A 19,977-nucleotide genomic window follows, 5' to 3' on the forward strand; every position below is an offset into this window, starting at 1 on the left:
CCTCCACTAACCCAGAAATAGTACCTTGGGTTAAGAACTTTGCTTCAGGATGAGAACAGAAATCGTGCTCCAGCGGTGCAGCGGCAGCAGGAGGCCCCATTAGCTAAAGTGGTGCTTCAGGTTAAGAACAGTTTCAAGTTAAGAACGGACCTCCAGAACGAATTAAGGTCTTAACCTGAGGTACCACTGTATTTCATTGTAACCATTTTACTAGTAAGTGTGCATAAGGATAGCAGTATAAGGCAACCTAACATACAGCTGTTTTCGTGTACACTCTAGATCAGGGGGTCAGCAAACTTTTTCAGCAGGGGGCCAGTCCACTGTCCCTCAGACCTTGTGGGGGGCCGGACTATATGGGGGGGGGGGAATGAACGAATTCCTATGCCCCACAAATAACCCAGAGATGCATTTTAAATAAAAGGACACATTCTACTCATGTAAAAACACGCTGATTCCCGGACTGTCCGTGGGCCAGATTTAGAAGGCAATTGGGCCAGATCTGGTCCCCAGGTCTTAGTTTGCCTACCCATGCCTAGATACTTCTGTTCCAGGTGAATAAATATGGAGAGAACCTGGAAGGTTGTGACATTCATCACACCAGCCCCACACAGGCCCCTGATGCGATGTAGGGGAAAAGGAGCAAGTATAGCAGGAACCAGTGGGGGAGACTGGCAAGGGGGAATGTACACAGGATATGCCCACTGGCAAAGCAACCTGCAGTGTGCAGGCAGGTTCTCTACCAAAACTCCGCTACAGGTTTCTTAATGCATTCTTATACTGAGTCACTTACTGGAGCTTTTAAACAAAAATACAAACACACAAACAAACAAACCAGGAACATCTCATTCTTGGAATTTACATTTCTGCATCATAAAAACTGATTTAAGACCAAAATGGCAAATAATGGGCCCTCTCAGAATTCATATTATGCTGCTCACAAAAATAAGGAGACTAAATATTTTCTCTGTTGGGAGTATGTGTGCTTTGAAGATTATGGTTTAATCCCTTCCCAATCCTCTTTGGAGCACTGTTGTAGATTTTGTTGTTATTTTTACACACAAGTTCTGATCATGAATCAGGATCATGCCTTATGGGAGAGAGAATAACTGCTATAAAAGAAGCAGCCAAGGATGTCATCTGAGTAGCACTGGTACTTAATTAGACTAAGCAAAGATAATATACATAGCTTTCCCAGCTCAGAAATTCCTTTTAATGTAAAAATAAGCCTATAATCATTTATGAACAGAGTGGGTCATCTGTGTGCTACCTGTTTTTCCCCTCTTCATGCAAACTTACCTTTTCATACCTAATATAGGCAGGATTGAATAGGATGGGGAGGGAGGAAGGGGAACAGGATGAACCCACAAACAGAATAGCTTATGTAGACATACCCACAAGCAAATAACTAACTGTGACAAATGTCTGGCTTATACTAACAAAAGTCAGGAAATGGCTGGATAGCACTAAAGCTGTTTTTAATTTAGCCTAGCATGCCTATGTCTCAAGGCACATATGGTAGGAAAACAGTATCTTTCGGTATCATCTGGCTTGCCAGATAAGAGGCTAAGCTAGCAGCAAACCAGCTGGTGGTGCTTAGGCATTAATAGAAAGGGTTTTCAGCAAATTCCTACATACATAATTTTCTTTAATATGACCCAATGTTTATAAACATTTGAAATTTTAGAGCACTTCATAAATAAAGCATGCATAAGCTCTCAGAACTGACCATAGTACCCTTATTCTTTGGACAACCACCTTGAGGTGCACTCTAGATTTAAGAGCTTAGACATTACACCAGACACACAATCCGTATTTAGATTTCTGACCCAACTGATTTTCCTCAAGCACCTTCTGGGAACCTCGTATTTCCACTTTCATCCTCTACTTAAACGTAAAAGAAAAAAGGCATAGTGTTAGTAGGGCAACTCAGTTCTCTTGCAGATCATGACAGTGCTTTGGGCATGAAACTAGATGAATCCATGATATATTCAACTGAAGCAATGCTACCAAAACAAATCCCTGCAAAGAAAAAGAGAATACAGAAGAAAACAACACAATTGCTTGCCAATTTATAAAATGAATTTAAAAAACAACACAAAACCACCTGAATAAATAGAATTGTCTAGCAAATGTAGTATAGGGACCACACTCAAGATTTGTACAGGGTGTACCTCTAAATATACAATGTGTAAAGCAAGTTCTATAACACCTTGCACTTTCTATAACTCTGTATCTTCCTCCTTGCAGGTCTTCAAGCACTTTTCTGGAAATAGAAGTCTTGAAAGCCCATCCAGTTCACTCTTGTTGCTTGTGCAGGTTAGGTACTGCCACAAAGCAAATAATCTGAAGTCAAACTGCAGCAAAAGCCCTATGGGGTGTGGTGGTTTTAGCTGCAACAGTGCAGCCATCAGCCTCAGCTAGGATAGCCAATGGCCACAGATGATGAAAACTAGCTTGCCCAGCAACTTCTGAAAGCCGCTTGTGCCCTCCTCCTCCTCCTCCTCCTCCTTCTTTATAAAGCACCTTATATCCATAGGTCTTAGGGCGGTTCACAACATAAAGTACAAAATATGTAATTAAAAAAAATGAAACAGTTAACAATACAAGCTTAAAAACCCCCACAAACATTCCCAACGAAAACTCCTACACAATACCCCAGCCCACAAATACAGATAAAAAACCATATTAACATATAACGTTTAAAATCATTGTAAAACAACCTGATCCAAGTTAAAACCCCATCCCTTAGTGGTTGGAGCTAAAGAGGCAGCAAGGGACAGGTTTTTGTTTGCAATATTTTGAACTTGTTGGGATGTGTGCATTCCATCTTTCAGATCGTGGATGGGGAACTAATGACTCTCATCAACCTTGGCAACTAACCACGGTGACTGGGGTTGATGGGATTTGGGGTCAAACATCTGGAAAGCCACAGATTGCCCACCCGTTTTAGGTAGATAAAGTTTATTTTTATGTGTCATATTAAATACATTGTATCTTAAGCCTTTGAGATAGGGTGCAGTGAAACAACATAAAATTAATTCTGTAAAGAAATCGACTCCACTTTAACTAACACTACTAAGTTTATGTATACTATTTCCAGTGTTTTTCTTGGCTGTTATAATACAGGATCTGAGAATTGTTTCCATCAGGGAGCCCCTGCTTTAAAAAACAAGAGTTTGGGATTGTTGTCCTTTAGTGACCACTGTGGTTGGAAGTTCTCATATGTCTCACTGTGTGGGTCTTCCAAAAACATTCCAAGATGCACACAACCCTTCCATCAATACGCATACAGAGCATGAGAACGACACGACTATTTCTCTTGGCATCCACTATTAAGAGGAGATTCATAGAGTTGGAAGGGACTCTTAAGGGTCATCTAGCCTAACCCTGTGCAATGCAGGAATCTCAACTAAAGCATCCATGTTAGATGGCCATCCAGCCTCTGCTTAAAGGCCTCCAAGGAAGAAGAGTTCACCCCCCTCCCGAGGGAGCCTGCTCTACTGTCAGAACAGCTTTTACTGTTAGTTAAGTGCTCTCATCAGTATCTAAAAGAATGAACTAGGTTGCAAGAGCTACAACTAGGTGATGGTACTATCCAAGCTAATGGGTAGGCCTCTCTTCCCACACCCAGCTGCTACATAGAACAGTAGCCAGAGTTGTGAGCTGAAAAGCTGAAGATTGAGCCATGTTTTGCTCTGTGCTGGACTTTGGGGCTCCCCTGGAAACCTAAGGCGAAGCAAGATCTGTTGGGGTGTTAATGCTGTGATCATGCCCCGCCATCCTACGTTCAGGTTGTATATATGTATAAATATAACCATATGTCCTAATTACAGATAGGTAGCCGTGTTGGTCTGCCATAGTCAAAATAAAAAAATCCTTCCAGTAGCACCTTTAAGACCAACTAAGTTAGTTCTTGGTATGAGCTTTCGTGTGCAAGCACACTTCTTCAGATACACTGAAACAGAAGTTGCCAGATCCTTCTATATAGTGAGAAGGTGGGGAGGGGTATTACTCAGAAGGGTGGTGGGAATGGGAGATTGGCAGATAGCTGAGATGAGCCTGCTGACGACTCTTAACGACTGTAATAGGTCTTACAGGAAAAGGCAAGGGGTGAGAAGGTGAGAAATGGCTTAGTCATGTATAATGGGATAAGAATCCAATGTCTTTGTTCAAACCAGGTCTCTCCATGGTTTTAAGTTTGGTAATGAGTTGCAATTCAGCAGCTTCTCTTTCCAGTCTATTTCTGAAATTCCTTTGTAGTAAAACAGCTACTTTGAGATCTTGTATAGAATGTCCTGGGAGATTGAAGTGTTCTCCTACTGGTTTCTCTGTTTTGTGATTCTTGATGTCAGATTTATGTCCATTTATTCTTTGGCGTAAGGTTTGGCCTGTTTGTCCAATATAGAGAGCTGAAGGACACTGTTGGCATTTGATGCCATACACAATGTTAGATGATGAGCAATTGAATAGTCCCGAGATGGTATGTGTGATGTTGTTGGGGCCAGTAATGGTGTTGTCCGGGTGTATGTGGCAGCAAAGTTGGCATCTGGGTTTATTGCAGGCTCTGGTGCCAGTGTCCGTGTTAAGTCTGGTTGTAGTATTATTGTGGGTTAGGAGTTGTTTAAGATTGGGTGGCTGTCTGTAGGCAATGAAAGGTCTTCCTCCCAGAGCTTGAGAAAGAGAACTGTCATTGTCCAGGAGAGGTTGTAGATCTCTGATGATGCGTTGTACTGTTTTAACTTGGGAGCTGTATGTGATGACTAGAGGTGTTCTGTTATTTTCTTTTTTGGGTCTGTCTTGCAGCAAGTTCTCTCTGGGTATAAGTCTGGCTCTGTTGATCTGTTGTCTAACTTCATCTGCTGGGTATTTTAGTTCTGAAAAGGTTTGCTGTAGATCTCTTAGGTGAGAGTCTCTGTCTGTAGAATTGGAACAGATGCGGCTGTAACGTAGTGCCTGGCTATATACAATGGACTGTTTGGTATGTTTGGGATGGTAGCTAGAGGCATGTAGATATGTTTGTCGGTCAGTTGGTTTACGGTATAAGGTGGTGTCTATGCGCCCATCCTGTATTTTTATAGTAGTGTCCAAAAAATGTATTTCTTGCATAGATTGATTCATTGTAAGGTTGATTGTGGGGTGAAAATCATTAAATTTCTGGTGAAAGGTGTCCAGGGTCTGTTGACCATGTGTCCAGATGATAAAAATATCGTCAATGTATCGCAGGTACAAGAGAGGTTTGAGTGGGTAGGAGTTTAGGAAACGTTGTTCTAAATCTGCCATGAAGATGTTGGCATACTGTGGGGCCATGCGGGTGCCCATTGCTGTGCCGCTGATCTGAAGGAACAGGTCATCACCGAATTTGAAGTTGTTGTGGGTAAGGACAAATTGGCAGAGTTTGGTGGCAAGGTCCGCTGTGGTTTTATCTGAAATGGTGTTCCTTATAGCTTGTAAACCATCGTTGTGTGGGATGTTGGTATACAGAGATTCCACATCCATAGTAGCTAGTATAGTATTGTCCTCCTAGGGGAACAAGTTCTGTAGTGTGACTATGCTCTATGTGAAGAAGTACATTCTTCCAGCATTCAGCTTCGTATTTCATAGAATGTATGAAAACCTTTTTAATCTCTAAGGCAGCATACCCAATGGTTTATTCAGTGAGGAAGGTTGTTAGAAACAGGCAGCATGTATGGTACAGGGTATCAGAAACCAGAACAGTGGGAGAGCAATGGAACAAACACTTATTAGATCTGCCCCTCTTTGCAGATCAATATTTTCCATGTGCAATTCTTCAAGTGTGCATATGAACCATAATTGCAAGTCTTAACAGTGCCACTGGGCACTGGGTTCTGCTTCCTGGGCAACACCCAACAGCTAGGTGAATGTATGCCACTTAAACTACCCATTTTTCCTCTTATTGCTCTGTAACTTTCCCATGAGAGAATTGGTCACATCCAACAAGACAGCATAAAAAGATATCCATGTTGTTCAGAACTATAAAAATGGTGGCCTGTACATCCATCTTTCCAAGTGATCCTGCCCGCTCAGCAGTTCCACTAATCCACTTCCCTCTGTGCACTGCCACCAAAATTCCAGTGTAGCAAAAAATTCATTCTATGTTATTTAATAAATTATAGGATAATTTAATAAATTATCCTAAACATCTTAAGTGAAAAAAGCAAAAACATTATAACTCCCCACTGTCAAACATCTTTCTACTGTAAGGCAAGACACAAATCAACAGAATCCTAAGATGTACTTGTCTCTGACAAGATGCACAGACAATCTAATACAAAAGTTAAAAGCATTGCACATGAAGAATTCAGGGGGTGGAGTGAGCAGCCAACCCACTTAGTTGATTCCAAGACATTTCGTCTTCAGCAAAATTGCACGTTTCCCATCCCAGTGGAGAAAAGACGCTGGAAGGTCACATATAGCTCACTCACACAAGTGTTTCCAATCAAAAGCTCCTTCCCAAAATTATCAACAGTGCTGGCGTAAGCTTTTTTTAAATAAAAAACAACCATGGAAGTGAAAAATATGTTCAGAAGAAAAATAAAAACAATTGTTTTTATAAGAACGATGAAATCACATCCTTATATTTTAGTTTTGAAAGGAACGTGAGAATATTTTCTCAAGCTTGGCAAGACATGATCATTGCAACTCAAGAGGGCATGCCTGAGGATATTCTGGCTCAAAATAAATAGTAGCTTGTGCATTTTACTCTTCCATAAAATGTAACCATTGCTACCATGTGCCACCATTACTAAAAATGACCCTACCACATTTAGACAGATGTCCGAGATTATGATCAGGATTTAAAACAACCATGAAACTATTTCAGCACAACTAAAGAGGTTTCAGGCTATTTCTTGCTCAACCAGGAATTCACTCCCCCACCCCCACCCCAACTGCATTTGAAAGTGAGATAGTTCAGCTTTGTATCAGATCACTTTTGGGATCTTTTCTGGAGAGGAGACAAAGGCTTTAGCTAGGCTAAAGGAGTCTTGGCCCTGCAAGCATCCATGGGATCAGAGCAGGTTTAAAGAGAGATGTGGAAGAATGACAATTTGCAATTGGTATGATTCCAACCATTTTAGATTTGAGGCAGCTCACTACATTACTTCCTATAATGTTTTTATTTCCCTACAGATATCAAGCTGCATGGCATTTGAATGAGACAGGACAAAGACATTGAAAGTATTCATTTTATTAAGTTGTTTTTTTTTAAAAAAAATCTTTTCAAGAGCCATTGCATCTTCAAAAATAGCATATACATAGGTAAAGAAGTATCAGTACAAAATTCAGTACTACAAATATGTAAACAAGTTGACAGTCTGTTACAGATGGGAAAGTTAAAGCTTGCAGTCTTAAAGCTGCAATTAGTCAATATGTTGAAATTGCATTTGTAAGAGCTGGTAAGTAGAAGCAGTCCTTGAAAATAGTTTAATGTTTCTTTTGCATAATACGTACTTCATTCAACATTGATCTATCATCTTTCAACAAAATACCTTGTTTTTGACGTGGTAAAACCATTATATTTAATTTGCAGCAATTATTTTGCCATTCTTTGAATCCAAAAAGTTATTTGAATCCAAGAAGCTAAAAAATGGATTTTAAAAATGGGAGAAAGGAATTGCTTTTTATTCATTTCACTGAAGGACAACCTCACTGTGAGTGTCCAAGGAATGTGCCACTTGTAGTTTCCATGGGTGCACACAAAGCGGCCTTTAGTCTTTCAATATACTTGAACAAGGAAGATTCAGCCAACCAAGAGCTCCCTTTGTATCACACCCATACCATACAAGTACAATCACACCTGCACCATACACATGCAAGCACTACATGTAACTTGAGTATTCATGATACAAGTACACACCAACAACATAACATACAAAGCAGTCCTTAAGCCTTACAAATTTTCAGGATGAGTCTGTTTGACAAAAGGCATGGATATATTAAAAAAAATAGCTGAAATAACGTATCATTTCGCAATCACTTCCTATACAGTTCCTTTGAAATTATCTGGTTGGATCAGTTGTAGGAAGAAACAAAACTGTTTTGTCTGACCCAGTATGGTGTGTACTTCTACATAACCAGCCACAAGTTATTTTAAAAGCAAAAGTGGAAGACACAAGTTGAAAACTAGGCTGGCTTATTTTAGAACTACGGTCCTCCAGTATGTAGGCTTAAAAAAAACCCCTAAGGCTGATTTAAATTTTGTTAACAGAGGGATTATACAACAGAAAGACTTCTGAAAGATAATGCTGGGAATACACCTCCAATTCAGATACTATACTCCTTTCTCCCCACACCCAGTGTAACCACGTTAGTAGCTACTCTGAGGGCCAAACTAGAGAAGATACCATTCAACAATTAGCAGCTACATAGGTGGCTTTTTAAAAAGAAATTGCAGCCACAGAGACATCAGTCTGAATTGGGAACTTTGTGTGGGAGTAGCCCCCCCCCCGATTTTCAATTGGGGGGGATTCTCCATGCCAATCAGCCCCATCCCCAGCTGTGTAATTTACCTTTTAAAAAATCAATCATGTATCTAATTTTGTGAACAGCATCTTAGCAAGTTGGGTACAAAATGTAAAAGCAAGCATTGTTTCTTATTAAAATCCTGTTTCCAAAGCTGAAGAGAAAACAGTTCTTTAGTTCCTTATTTGGGGCAAGCTGTGAGTATTCAGAATAAATGGTAAATTCTTCTCTGGAGAAGAGACACTTCCACATGGCATGAATTAAAAATTGTGAAGCATATGCATATTTGGAACCACTTCCTTTGGAACCACTTTACCAAGTTAAAACCCTAGTACCAACATATACGGTATAACAGCAGCAATTTTTTTCAAGTGTTCGGTTAAAAGGTGTGTAGCACTCAAAGCTGTGAAGATCAGGCTTAAAATGTGAACCTCTTTTCATGATTTCTTACATAACATTTAATGGCTGAGGGTCTGACATGGTTCTTGCATCCAGAAGCAATACTAAAACTCCTGGTTATTCTAATAGATTTGGAAGATTCACCTGTCTAAAAAGGACAAGACATTCCTCAGGAATCTAGCCAAAAAATAATAGTATTTTGTGAGCCAGCACTTAAGTAGTGAACACTTAAGAATATCAAGATTTAGAACATTTCAAGTGCTACTCTTGAATGGCATAACGAACATCACAGAAGTGTATCAAGTTAACACAAGCTCTACATATTATGCTTGTTTTACATAAGATATGTATATATATATGTAAGCCCACCTATCCAGTTGCTCTGGATCGTATCCAACAAAGTATTTCAGTATCTGGCTGTGTAGCTGAACTTTCCTTCCCTCTCCTTTCTTCTCCCATGAGACCCCTAAATCTGTTCTGGGGTTTCACCAACCCTCTGCAGCAGATTTGGGGAGGACATGCAGGGAAAGGGCAAATATGTCACTGGAAATGAAAAATCTTGCAACTGCTTGGTTGCATACCACCCTCGTGTTCCTGAAATGGCCTTCAGTTCTCTGCAGTGCCCCAACATAAAACCTTCAATGTTTTACAAAAGAATAAAAAACACAAGCACAATAAAAAGCATACGCAAGATGATTCTTAAACACTAGAAACACAGGACTCTAAGATAATAGAACAACTAAATTTAGAATGTGCAAGTTTTTCCTGTTTCTTGAGTTTGACATGTCTAGTACACAGTATATCATACGACTGCTGGTATCCAACAAAAAGGTTTGAAATATTTTGGGTCTTGTAGTTAAATTCCTTTATATACATTCCAAAAAGAAAAGGCACCTGGCCCATATTACTCAGCTGCGTGCTCTCACATGCAGCAGTGAACCCATAAGAGAAAGTCCACACGAAGATAAACTTGCTAAGAGTTGCATGCAGAAAGTGCTAAGTTCAATCCCTGATGGTCTCCAGGTGTTGTTTGGAGAAATACCTGTCTGAAACACTGAGGAGGTGCTGCCAGTGTAGACTATACTAAACTAGATAGACCAACGGTCTGACTGTGTTGCCGCTTTCTATGTTCCTTGGTCAACATTGCATTGAAAAAACCAATTGGAACTGCAATACTACAGATCACAGCATGCAAGTGTCCAGATACAGACAACAAAGGGACTTGTGTAACACATTTATTGTGGCACAAACTTCGGTGGACTACAGTGCACATCTACCTGTAACTCAGGGTAACACTTCATGTATCTGTGAACTGTAGTTCATGGAAGCTCATGCCTGTTGTTTTTGCTGCAAAAGACTAGCACAGGGGCTGCTCTGGAAAGAGATAATGTTCTGAGTGATCAACTCGGCTGTATGCACAGGCTACCCTCAAATCCCTGGTTACAGTAAAGCAATATACAAACCTCCAAACAATGAAGCAAGTTATGTGAACCTTCTGGGGTTGTTGTTGTTATTTTAGTTCTATACTGCAAATTCATATAAAAATGTATCTATGCAGTGTACAGAATTTCAACTAAAACCAACTTCAGGCAGAATAAAGCAGTCTCCCCATGTCACATAGCTGTGAGGAAATTATCAAAAGCAGTTCGTCATGTTTTAAGAAAGTGAATTCCACTAGGTAGCAGAAACCCCTTGAACGGCCATAAGTTGTTCTTTGGATCCAAGCCATTAAGAAGATTGTGAATGACTTTTTCTTTCACACTCAATACTCTTACATTGCATTTTAAGAATTTTTAAGGAATCTAGCACAATGACGCATTCAAGTATAAGCTTTCCAAGTATAAAAAGGAAATTCTGGAAGTGCTGAGATTTTCAGTAAGTGTTGGCATTAACCAAGCACTTAATGGTCATCCACAAAAGCCACAATTAAAAGTCTCTAAGAGTCAGCCATTAAATTATTTCACTTATGAAGTACAAAAGCGTAATGTGCTAACCTAAACATATTAGCAATTAGTTTTAAGAAACTGAGATTAAACATAACTCCACTCTTTAAAGCAATATATTCTTACCACCATGACTTAATTATTGATATGGATAATCCCTAAACACAGTGGCCAGTTAAGTCAGGTATACACCTAGAGCTCTGTGCATGCAGGGCTTTCCCATTCCTCTTCAATGATCAAGAAAATGCTCTACACTGGCAATGGGAATCCACACGTATGCCAAGTGTTTCCCTTCAGAGAATGGGGAAGTCCTATGCAGGACAAGGCCCTACTGTGGGCTTGCAGGAAGCAACTAATATAGCAGTTTGACATGCTGAATTGTGAAGATCGTTTAGAAGTACACTTGTGGTCTTCTCTTCACTTTATATTTTAATGAGCCATACCGCACCTGAAAGAAAAAAATGGCATGGAAGATTTAGATACACAGGGCAAAATCTGGTGCAAAATTTGTAAAACTGGCTGTTTATTTTCTGTCAGGAATAGAATCAAACATAAGGACATGGATGAAAGTGTTAATCCAATTATGTGCAATAAAAACAGCTTCAGATCATTAGCAGCCTTTAAAAACTGTCAGTCTGTGCACAGGGGTAGCCAATATGGTGTCCTTCACATGTGGTTTGATTACAGCTCCCACCATCTCTGAACATGCCAGCTGATAGTAGGCCAAAACATCTGGATGGTTCTATGTTGGTTACCCCAAATGACCACTACAGAACACACAACAAGGTTGATGCAATACAGTACAGTCATCAAGAGCTATTGCACCCCCTTCCCATTTTTAGTTCCCTTAGCATATGAATGATTTGACAAAATACTGAACAGGAAAACCTGGCAAAGCAGGACATGAAGAAGAAACAGATAAAAGCAAATATATTTGAAGGCTGGAACAGTTTAATGCTGTGTGAATGTCACTTAAACAACAATTCGAGAGATCTGGAGCCAACTGCTGGAACAGCAATCTCCCTCCCTCCTAGGGAAAACATGTTCCCCCTCCCAGCTTCAGCATAATTCAGAGGGATTTCAGCATTATTCCTTTAAGCAGGCGTTGAATCCAAATGTTCAGTCAGTTCCAACTTACCCTGACCTATGGTACAAGAGAAGGGGGAATGCAGTCCTGAGAGGGAAGGGAGTAGAAAGAATGAGCAGGGGACTCCCCATTGCTTAACCCAGCCTTCCTCAAGCTGGTGTCCTCTAGATTTTGTTGGGACTCCAATTCCCATGGGCATCATGCTGGGGAAGGCTGCTTAACTACTGTTAAAAGGCAACCAGTCCATCACTGAGAAAACGTTCATAGGTGAAGACTGCCAGATGCACCTTTTGAATTATAACACTTTGATCATTCAACTATGGTAGCATGACGAGCCAACAATTAATATTTAAAGGCCGTTTGTATTATGAAAAAGCTTTAATAAAACCTTATTTTGAAAAAAGAAAGGCTATGTTTCAAAATATTCCCCCAGAAAGGCATAAAACACCGGGGGGGGGGGGGAGTCTCTCTTCCAGGCAGCCTTAGAATCACCAAAAAAAATCAGCAAAACAAAAAGATGTCAGTAACAACAGTGGAAAAAGCTGCATAAAACACACATTTCCCTTGATCTGGTTCTTGCTGCAGAGCAAGCTGGAAATATTCAGCTTATTAGGTGTTATGTCATGTGCCCATTGTCAGAGACATGGCCTGGAGCAGCTACCCCACTCTCCTGGGGGCAGAATGGTCTGGGAGGGTTTCTGGCTAACAGGGCTCTGAACTGCAGGATGCAAAGGGACGTAAACAAAATGGCTTCCAAGTGACCTCAGCAACATTGTGGAGCATGAAAGTTGTCTTGGTACTCTAGTGACCTTCATGTGATAAACAGGAAGATCAACTTCTCGAGCGCAGATAGCATAAATTCTTATCTGCATTACTGCTGTCCATCAGGAGATCTGGAGTGAGGTGTTGCCAATATGTAAATGACATACACCTCTACTTCTTTGTACCATCTGAACACAGAACTTTATATTACTAAGTAGAGATGTACTTGCCTCTTTGCGGCCTTTGATAGTTTTTACCGATTTCATACTTTGTGTTCGCCGGAGACCTCTCTGAGTGAACGTCTCATCCTCTGAATACGTCCCTTCCCTCTCCTCATCTGTTTTATCATCTTCAGAATCTTTTTTTAATGGAATATTGTAACCTGAGATTACAAAGTTGAAAGTTTGTTAAATTATAAAACATTGGTATAAAGTATCTTTAAATAAGGTGAATACTGGAGACTAGACAAAGCTGGACTATCCTGATAAAATCTGCAGGAACAAGGCTTTCTCAATTTCCAGTAAAATAACATGGTTGTATTCATCCACTGCTTGCTTTATACAAAATTTAATGGGCAATATCCAATATCAGTTATCACCCGATCTAGCAAAACAGAAACATCCCAGTTCTTTTAGCAATATACAAACCTAAAGTTTCATTGGTGGTGGAGCTTCTGCTTCTCTTTTTTGTATCAGGTAATGTTTGGTAGTGTCTTTGTCCCACTGGTTCATCACCTTGTATAGCTGTTAAGTCATGCATACTGAAACTCCGCAGCTTTTCAGTTATTGCCCCTTGACCCTGAAAAATTAAGGGGGGGAGGGGAAAGAAATGTTTCAATAGGAAAAGGATCATTTCCCCCCAAAATTTATTTGTAACAGTCAGAATACAAATTGTACTATTACAAGGCATCACATGCAGTGCTTCTATTTCCATCAAGCATACTGTGTTCTTTTGTGCAGCACCTTGCTTACACATAAACTTAAACTTGCATAATACAAAATTTACACTAGTAAACCAATTTATAAAATCACATTCTCTCTTTAAAAATAATGTCAGATCTTGACTGTATGTTAAAAGTTATGTTCTGCACAAATGGAGGTTTCCCAGTTTTGTATTAGAGCTGAACTGTATTGTTACACTCCCAGCTGTAGATTAAGGGAGTGACAACGCAATTCTACATACATCTTCCACTGAATAATTCTCATTGAAATCACTGCAGCTTATTCCTGATCGTGTTGTTACTATTGCAGTATAGCACATGTACAAGTGCCTCTACGGAAATGGAGCTGCAAAAAATACACCTGGAAAAACTCTATCCCTTAAATAATTATAAGGGGCATGTAAAGTTCTGGGCAAGCTGACAGTTTTGAATGCAACAAATAAGATTTCTTATCTAGCAATGCTTCCAAGTGTCAAGATGACACCTGTTGCTGTTTTTTTAAAAAAGGATGGGGTGTGTGTGTGTGTGCACGCGCACATGTGCAAGACAGGGCTGAAGAATGAAAGTGCATGTAGCACCTGCAATAGTTTCTATAGTCTGTGAACAAGCCTGTGCAAGTCTGAGGCCCTTGCATTTCTCTCTCTGCTTTTTCCTCTGGCATGGGTGTAAGAAGGTTTTTTGGATACTTCCACTTCCATTTTAGATTAACTGCCACTTGTTGCACTGCCCAAACCCAGCCACGGTTGGTTCGAAACAAAACAGCTTGTTTTAAATCGAGCCAGAGTTTTAGATTAATTACAGTTTAGGGTTCAGAGGAAACGCTAAACTGTGGTTAATCAGAACAAAAGTTTCTGATTTGCTCCTCACACAGCTGCACAAGAAGTGGTGGTGGTGGGAATGCACAAGTCTTGAGGCTCGGACAGCCTCATCCCTATAGTGATTAACAAGGTTTATCATGAGATCCATCCAAGTTGTAGAAGCCAAAGTGACAAAAGTGTACTAGTAAGGCAATGCAGAAAAGCAGCAGTAAAAATGCAAGTAGAAAGCCGGCAGAAGCACAGTATTCAGTGTTTTGCACTACGTACCACATGTATTTGCCCAGATAGTCAGCACAGTGGTACCTCCGGTTGCAGACGGGATCCGTTCTGGAGCTCCGGATGGATCCTGAGGTTTCCGCAACCAAAGGGACCGCTTCTGTGCATGCGGCAAAACCTGGAAAAATACTTCTAGGTTTGCCGCGTTCACATCCTGAAGGATACGCAACCAGAGGTGTGCGTATCCAGAGGTATCACTGTATTGGCTATGCAAAGAGTCCCCTGTCGTGTAACTACTTTGTAGATACAGAACACATGAAAGTACTTCATACACAACACTCAATTTATGGAATTGCTTGCCATAATACGCAGTTATAGCTACTAGCTTAGATGACTTTAAAAGAGATTAAACAAAATCATGGAAAATTGGTCTATCAATGGATACTGGCTACCACAGCTAAACGGAGCCTCCGTGTTCAGAGGCATTATACTAAACATGAGGTGCTAGGATGTACAAGTTGCTGTTGCTTTCATGAATTGCTTGTGGACTTCCTGGAAGTATTTGGCTTGTTACTGTTAGAAACAACATTCTCAACTAAAAGCATTTCCCTCCATCTTAAGTGTAAATCAGGACCATTTCAAATACCCCAGATTACTCATTTTTGTGAAATTCTATTTAGCATCTGGATCACAATTTCTGTATGAATGAGCCCTAATCTATTAAAAATAGTCTTATAATTATGTACTTACTCTGAGAATTTTTACAGCTCTCCAGCTTTTATAGGCCTCCAGTTGTCAGGGAACAGCATCTTTGACCCAACTAGCTTCCTATCCTATACTGCCTTTAATTGTGTCCTCCTGTCATATAGGACCTTTAATGCAGCCAACCCAACTGTGCCTCATATATCCATTCCATCTGGTACAATCTCCTGGCCATAAAGTTCCAAATTTTATTAAAATATAATTACTGAATTTACACTTAAGCATGCAAGCTCATACAAGTTACCTTTTCCTTATTTATTTTAAGCATGCAGATGGTTAATTTCCTTGCTGTAAAACTTCTATGTGCTATATTAAGCAGTTCTGCCCACGTGAATTAATTCACTAACAGGACCAGCGATCCTTTCAAGCACATTTGGGAGAAATTTGGTTTAACAAAGGGCTGCAGTTATGGCTGACAAAGTAGCCTTATGCCATTCATTTTCTTGTTTTCAGCTGTCAACACATTAGTACTGTAGTAACATCCTTAGAGGTTGCATGATATATAATAACCTGTTTAAACATAGATCTGAAACATGGTATAAATGGTCAGAACTTCTCATACAAATCTTTGTCCTTCAGCAAAAAGCTACAAATTGGCAGTAACCAATGGCCGTTATGATCCTCTGTAGATAAACCAGCAGAGGAATCATCTCAGAACAATAAATTATGTATTTGGAAATATAATGGTCTTCATTAAACAGCTAGTTCTCAGGATAAGAGTAAATAGATAAAGCATGGCCAAATATAAAATACTACGTATGAAAGCGAAGTGAGAAGCTGCTTTGGCTGCATACCATCAGCAGTTTGCAGCGTTTGAAGTTGAGGAAATGAAACCTTGAGAATAGCAGGTACAGCAAAAATGGAAGCCATAAACAAGCCAAATAGGACAAAAGCTGAACATTATGACCCTACATTATTGTTTTCTTTCAATAAATTGAGTTCCAACGTTCAGGAAAATCCTGCCTTGATCAAGACTCAAGAGAGGAAGGTTAGGTCTCATGTCTCAGCCTTAGGAAACCCTGGATGTGTGGTTTCTCTGCGTTTGTAAGAACACAGTGGTCACATCAGACCAGGCTACTGCCAATTCAGAAAGAACTGATGAGGTAGACATAACACTAAGCCATAGTTTAAAATAAAAAAAGAGACACAGCAAGTCATGCGCTCACATACTCTTTCCCTGGTGCAGATGTGAGTCTGAGTGCACATATGCCAAAGACAGGCATGATTTGATCAACTGAGGCCTTAAGGAGTCAAGCAATTTCCCCTAAGAATGGCAAATTCTGCATATCCTTGCCAACTAGTAATTATTCCTCCTCAGAATCTCATCTAGTGTCAATTAAAGCAATAGCTATTTCCTGAATAAAATGGCCGTGTGCAGAATTTGAGTAGTTGTTTACCAAGAATACCTGACAACCAGTTCAAACGTTATCCTGCTGCCTAAACACAACACACAGATTATGGCTGTTTGAAAGCTTTTCGCTTGGCAGCACTCCATGAGGAGTGGTAACAATCTCAATTATTCTTAGCACATCAAACCCAAAAGCATGGGCCACTGAACTGCTGTACAGACATTTCCACTCATATGCAAAGTTTTAGATTAGAAATGGGGTACCTGTAGCCTTCCAGATACTGCTGCACTACAACTCCCATCATCCCTGATCACTGGCTACACTTGCTAAGTCTGATGGGGAGTTTTAGTTCAGAAACCTCAGGTGGGTCAAAGGTTTCCCACTCTTGATCTAAGGCTATGTCCAGTGTCCTGCTGCCAGCTGAAGTTCATCAGGTATCTGCTACGAGTAAGGCCTTTGGGGCTGCAGTGTCAATTTTATAGAATACTCTCCCTAGGGTTTCAACAACTGATCCTTCTGGCACGAGGTTCATCTGGCTTTTTTTAGGAAGGATTTCAGCCTGACTGCTCTGACATATCCATGCCTTGCTGCAAGCTGGTTTTTCCTGCTCTACTGATTTGTTTTTGCTTCTCTTGTAATATCTAATGTGAATCTGACTGTTTAAATGTTCACATTTCTTGTTCTTTCTCCTTCACCTTGAGGAAAGTGAAACAGAAGGGCAGGGGCTTTGCTCGGAAGATACCTCTTTAAAGTTAGCCAGATATGTTTTTAAGCATTTCCACTACCTTTTTGTTTCTGATCCACTGACTGCTGGTGAAACTTGTCTACAAAGCATTGCTACAAGTATTAGGAAGGTTACACTTCTACTGGTTGCAGTTATAATTTCCTAGAAATATGAAAGACAGGGAGAAAAGAGGAAGCTACCCTTCACTAATGCATGGAAATTTACTGTAGGCAATGTCCATCTTGTTCAACCTGTCTTGTACCATTTATTCTAAGCACATCTTTGATTGGAGGTGTATAGATTCTCCTTTTATATTGCTATAGTTACAAATGTTGACTTCATTAGTGTCCATTAGCTACATGCCTGAATTACAGGAAGAGCCAAGAAGCTTATTACTTAGACAGGTCACAGAAAGTCAGGAGCACTTTTTGAGTCCAAGTGCAGCAGCCCAATTAAATTAATGTTTTCCAATATCACACAACTCTAAGCAAGAACAGTTATGGTTCAAGTTCATGTAGTGAATTAATATTTTATTCTAAAAAAGGTAAAGAGAATTCAGTGGGGATTCATATTAATTTGCCAACTCATATGTACTGTAGCACTGCTTCATGCTTTAATTTCCATGAACAATTACCTCAACTTGATTGAAGGAAAACAGCAGAAAGAAGCCAGAAATCCTACGGAGTGTGATTGCCAGCAAGAAAAGGCAACAAGAGAGAAAGAAAGGGTCATCTTCACTATTTTTTTTTTAAATCATAATATAGCTAGTGTTTAAGAGAGGGCATACTTTTAGAACATGCTGTTAGAAAAAAGTTATCCAACTTAATATGCAATGTATTTTTATACTGAACGGTTAAGTAATATTTACCTTTACAGCTGCTGTCACTGCGGCAGTAGCAGCTAAATTTAAGCCTTGTTTACCAAAGTTAACCATTGTTTCATAACCGCGTTCTTTGGCTTGCACAATATATTCATCAATCTCCTAAGGGGAAAAACAGGCAAACAGTGTGGACATTAATATAATTTGACATAACATTCTCAGTGTTAAATACAAAGTACTAATGCAAATTTCTCCTCCCCTCCCCACTTGCATTATTTTTTATATTATATAGGTCTTTATATTATATTTATATTATATTATGGAATAAATTATTTTAAAACCACAAAGAGAGGAATGTCTCACCCTTTCTCTTGAAGAAAGAAGAGGATGAAGAAACTTCCTATATATTAAACTTGCCCCTCTAGTATATGGAGAGAGCAGCCAAATAACAAATGCAATCTTCAGCTCGTAGTACAATGGAAACCTGCAAAACAAATTAGAATTCAAAATTGGGTTCTGTTATTTTAGAAACAGGTACATTCCTTCTAGATCAGAAAGCTCTGGATGATATTGAATAATAACACATTTTAAACAAAAGCTTTTTTTGGCTTTACTTTAATTATCTATAATCCTTAATCTAGTTTTACATATTATTGCTATTTTATAGCTCTACCTTTTTCAGAACTAGCATAGGATAATTTGGATAAAGGGTATGTGACACTATAAACTACAATACATCAAAACACAACTGGAATTGTAACATTATGCTCTGAACCCAAACATATCTTACCAAGATATCATGAGGTCCGTTATTGTTTCAGTAACAGTATAAAGAGCAAACACAATCCAGTACATCATCCACCGCACCTGAAAAGGAAAGATGTGACAACCATTTTAATTTCCAATACATCAATGACAGTAACACGGGATACACATTTTGCAATGATTTAAACTATGCTTACTTGCTGCTTGTATTCATATGTTTTAGAAAGATGGGAACCATAGGTAGCAGACAGCAGCCGAAAGAGTCAGAACCTTTCTGATAAACAGCCCTTTTACTCTAGCTTAAATCAAAGCAGCTCTGATAACCTGATCAACTTCTGCTGGAAAATGAACAAAACAACCTATTTGGAAGAAGCAGCTATTGTTTCACTACCATGAGTTAAATCACACAACAAGGAGAAAATACCCTCCATTCCATCGCCTTCCTTAAAATGGGGACTCATGCTTGCAAACCACCCCACCCCTTTCTTCAAAAAAAGATAATCTAGCCTTTAATGCTGACAAAACAGAAAAGTAGCACCACTGAGAATCTTCTAAATATAATTCTCACAAGTTAAGCAAGCTGCAGAAACTGATACATGTCCATTTAAGCTAGTATTGGCAGTAGCAGTACACAGTACAGGATAGATGGACAGATAGGTATCTCCACCAAAATAAAATTTTATATCAAATTAATTCTGTGTGAGTGCTGATAATTTTGTGTTAGTGTCAGATGGAACCCTACTCATTTTGTATCACAGGACTGTTGCTGACCCGATAGCTATAATATAACCTATGGCAATCTATACAGTCCAACAGTTCCAGCCCTTAGCAAGCTACCAGATCACTGCAAAGATTACAGTAGTTTAGGTGGGTCCCATCGCCTGTGTTCAGTTTGAGACCTCCAGCATCCT

At 39.6% G+C, this 19,977-nt stretch overlaps 1 protein-coding gene and 1 long non-coding RNA gene across 2 annotated transcripts in view; one reads left to right on the forward strand and one right to left on the reverse strand.

Moving 5' to 3' along the window:
• The first annotated feature begins 279 nt into the window (after window positions 1-279).
• LOC308477002 lies at window positions 280-7,584 on the forward strand. Its single transcript, XR_013986333.1, has 2 exons — window positions 280-2,950; window positions 7,150-7,584. It is a non-coding gene; the product is annotated as an uncharacterized lncRNA (long non-coding RNA).
• Window positions 7,192-19,977, reverse strand: part of REEP3 (receptor accessory protein 3) — a 32,560-nt gene continuing 19,774 nt past the window's right edge. The window contains exons 3-8 of the mRNA XM_081005093.1: window positions 19,092-19,168; window positions 18,665-18,785; window positions 18,350-18,463; window positions 13,320-13,470; window positions 12,903-13,054; window positions 7,192-11,271 (exon numbers count right to left, since the gene is read on the reverse strand). Of these exons, the coding sequence (XP_080861219.1) occupies window positions 11,215-11,271; window positions 12,903-13,054; window positions 13,320-13,470; window positions 18,350-18,463; window positions 18,665-18,785; window positions 19,092-19,168 (672 nt within the window). The 3' untranslated portion in view covers window positions 7,192-11,214. The remainder of the gene's footprint in view (window positions 11,272-12,902; window positions 13,055-13,319; window positions 13,471-18,349; window positions 18,464-18,664; window positions 18,786-19,091; window positions 19,169-19,977) is intronic.

The sequence above is a fragment of the Podarcis pityusensis genome (genome assembly GCF_964106645.2).
Source record: "Podarcis pityusensis genome assembly, chromosome: 5".
NCBI classification, from domain to species: Eukaryota; Metazoa; Chordata; class Lepidosauria; order Squamata; family Lacertidae; genus Podarcis; species Podarcis pityusensis.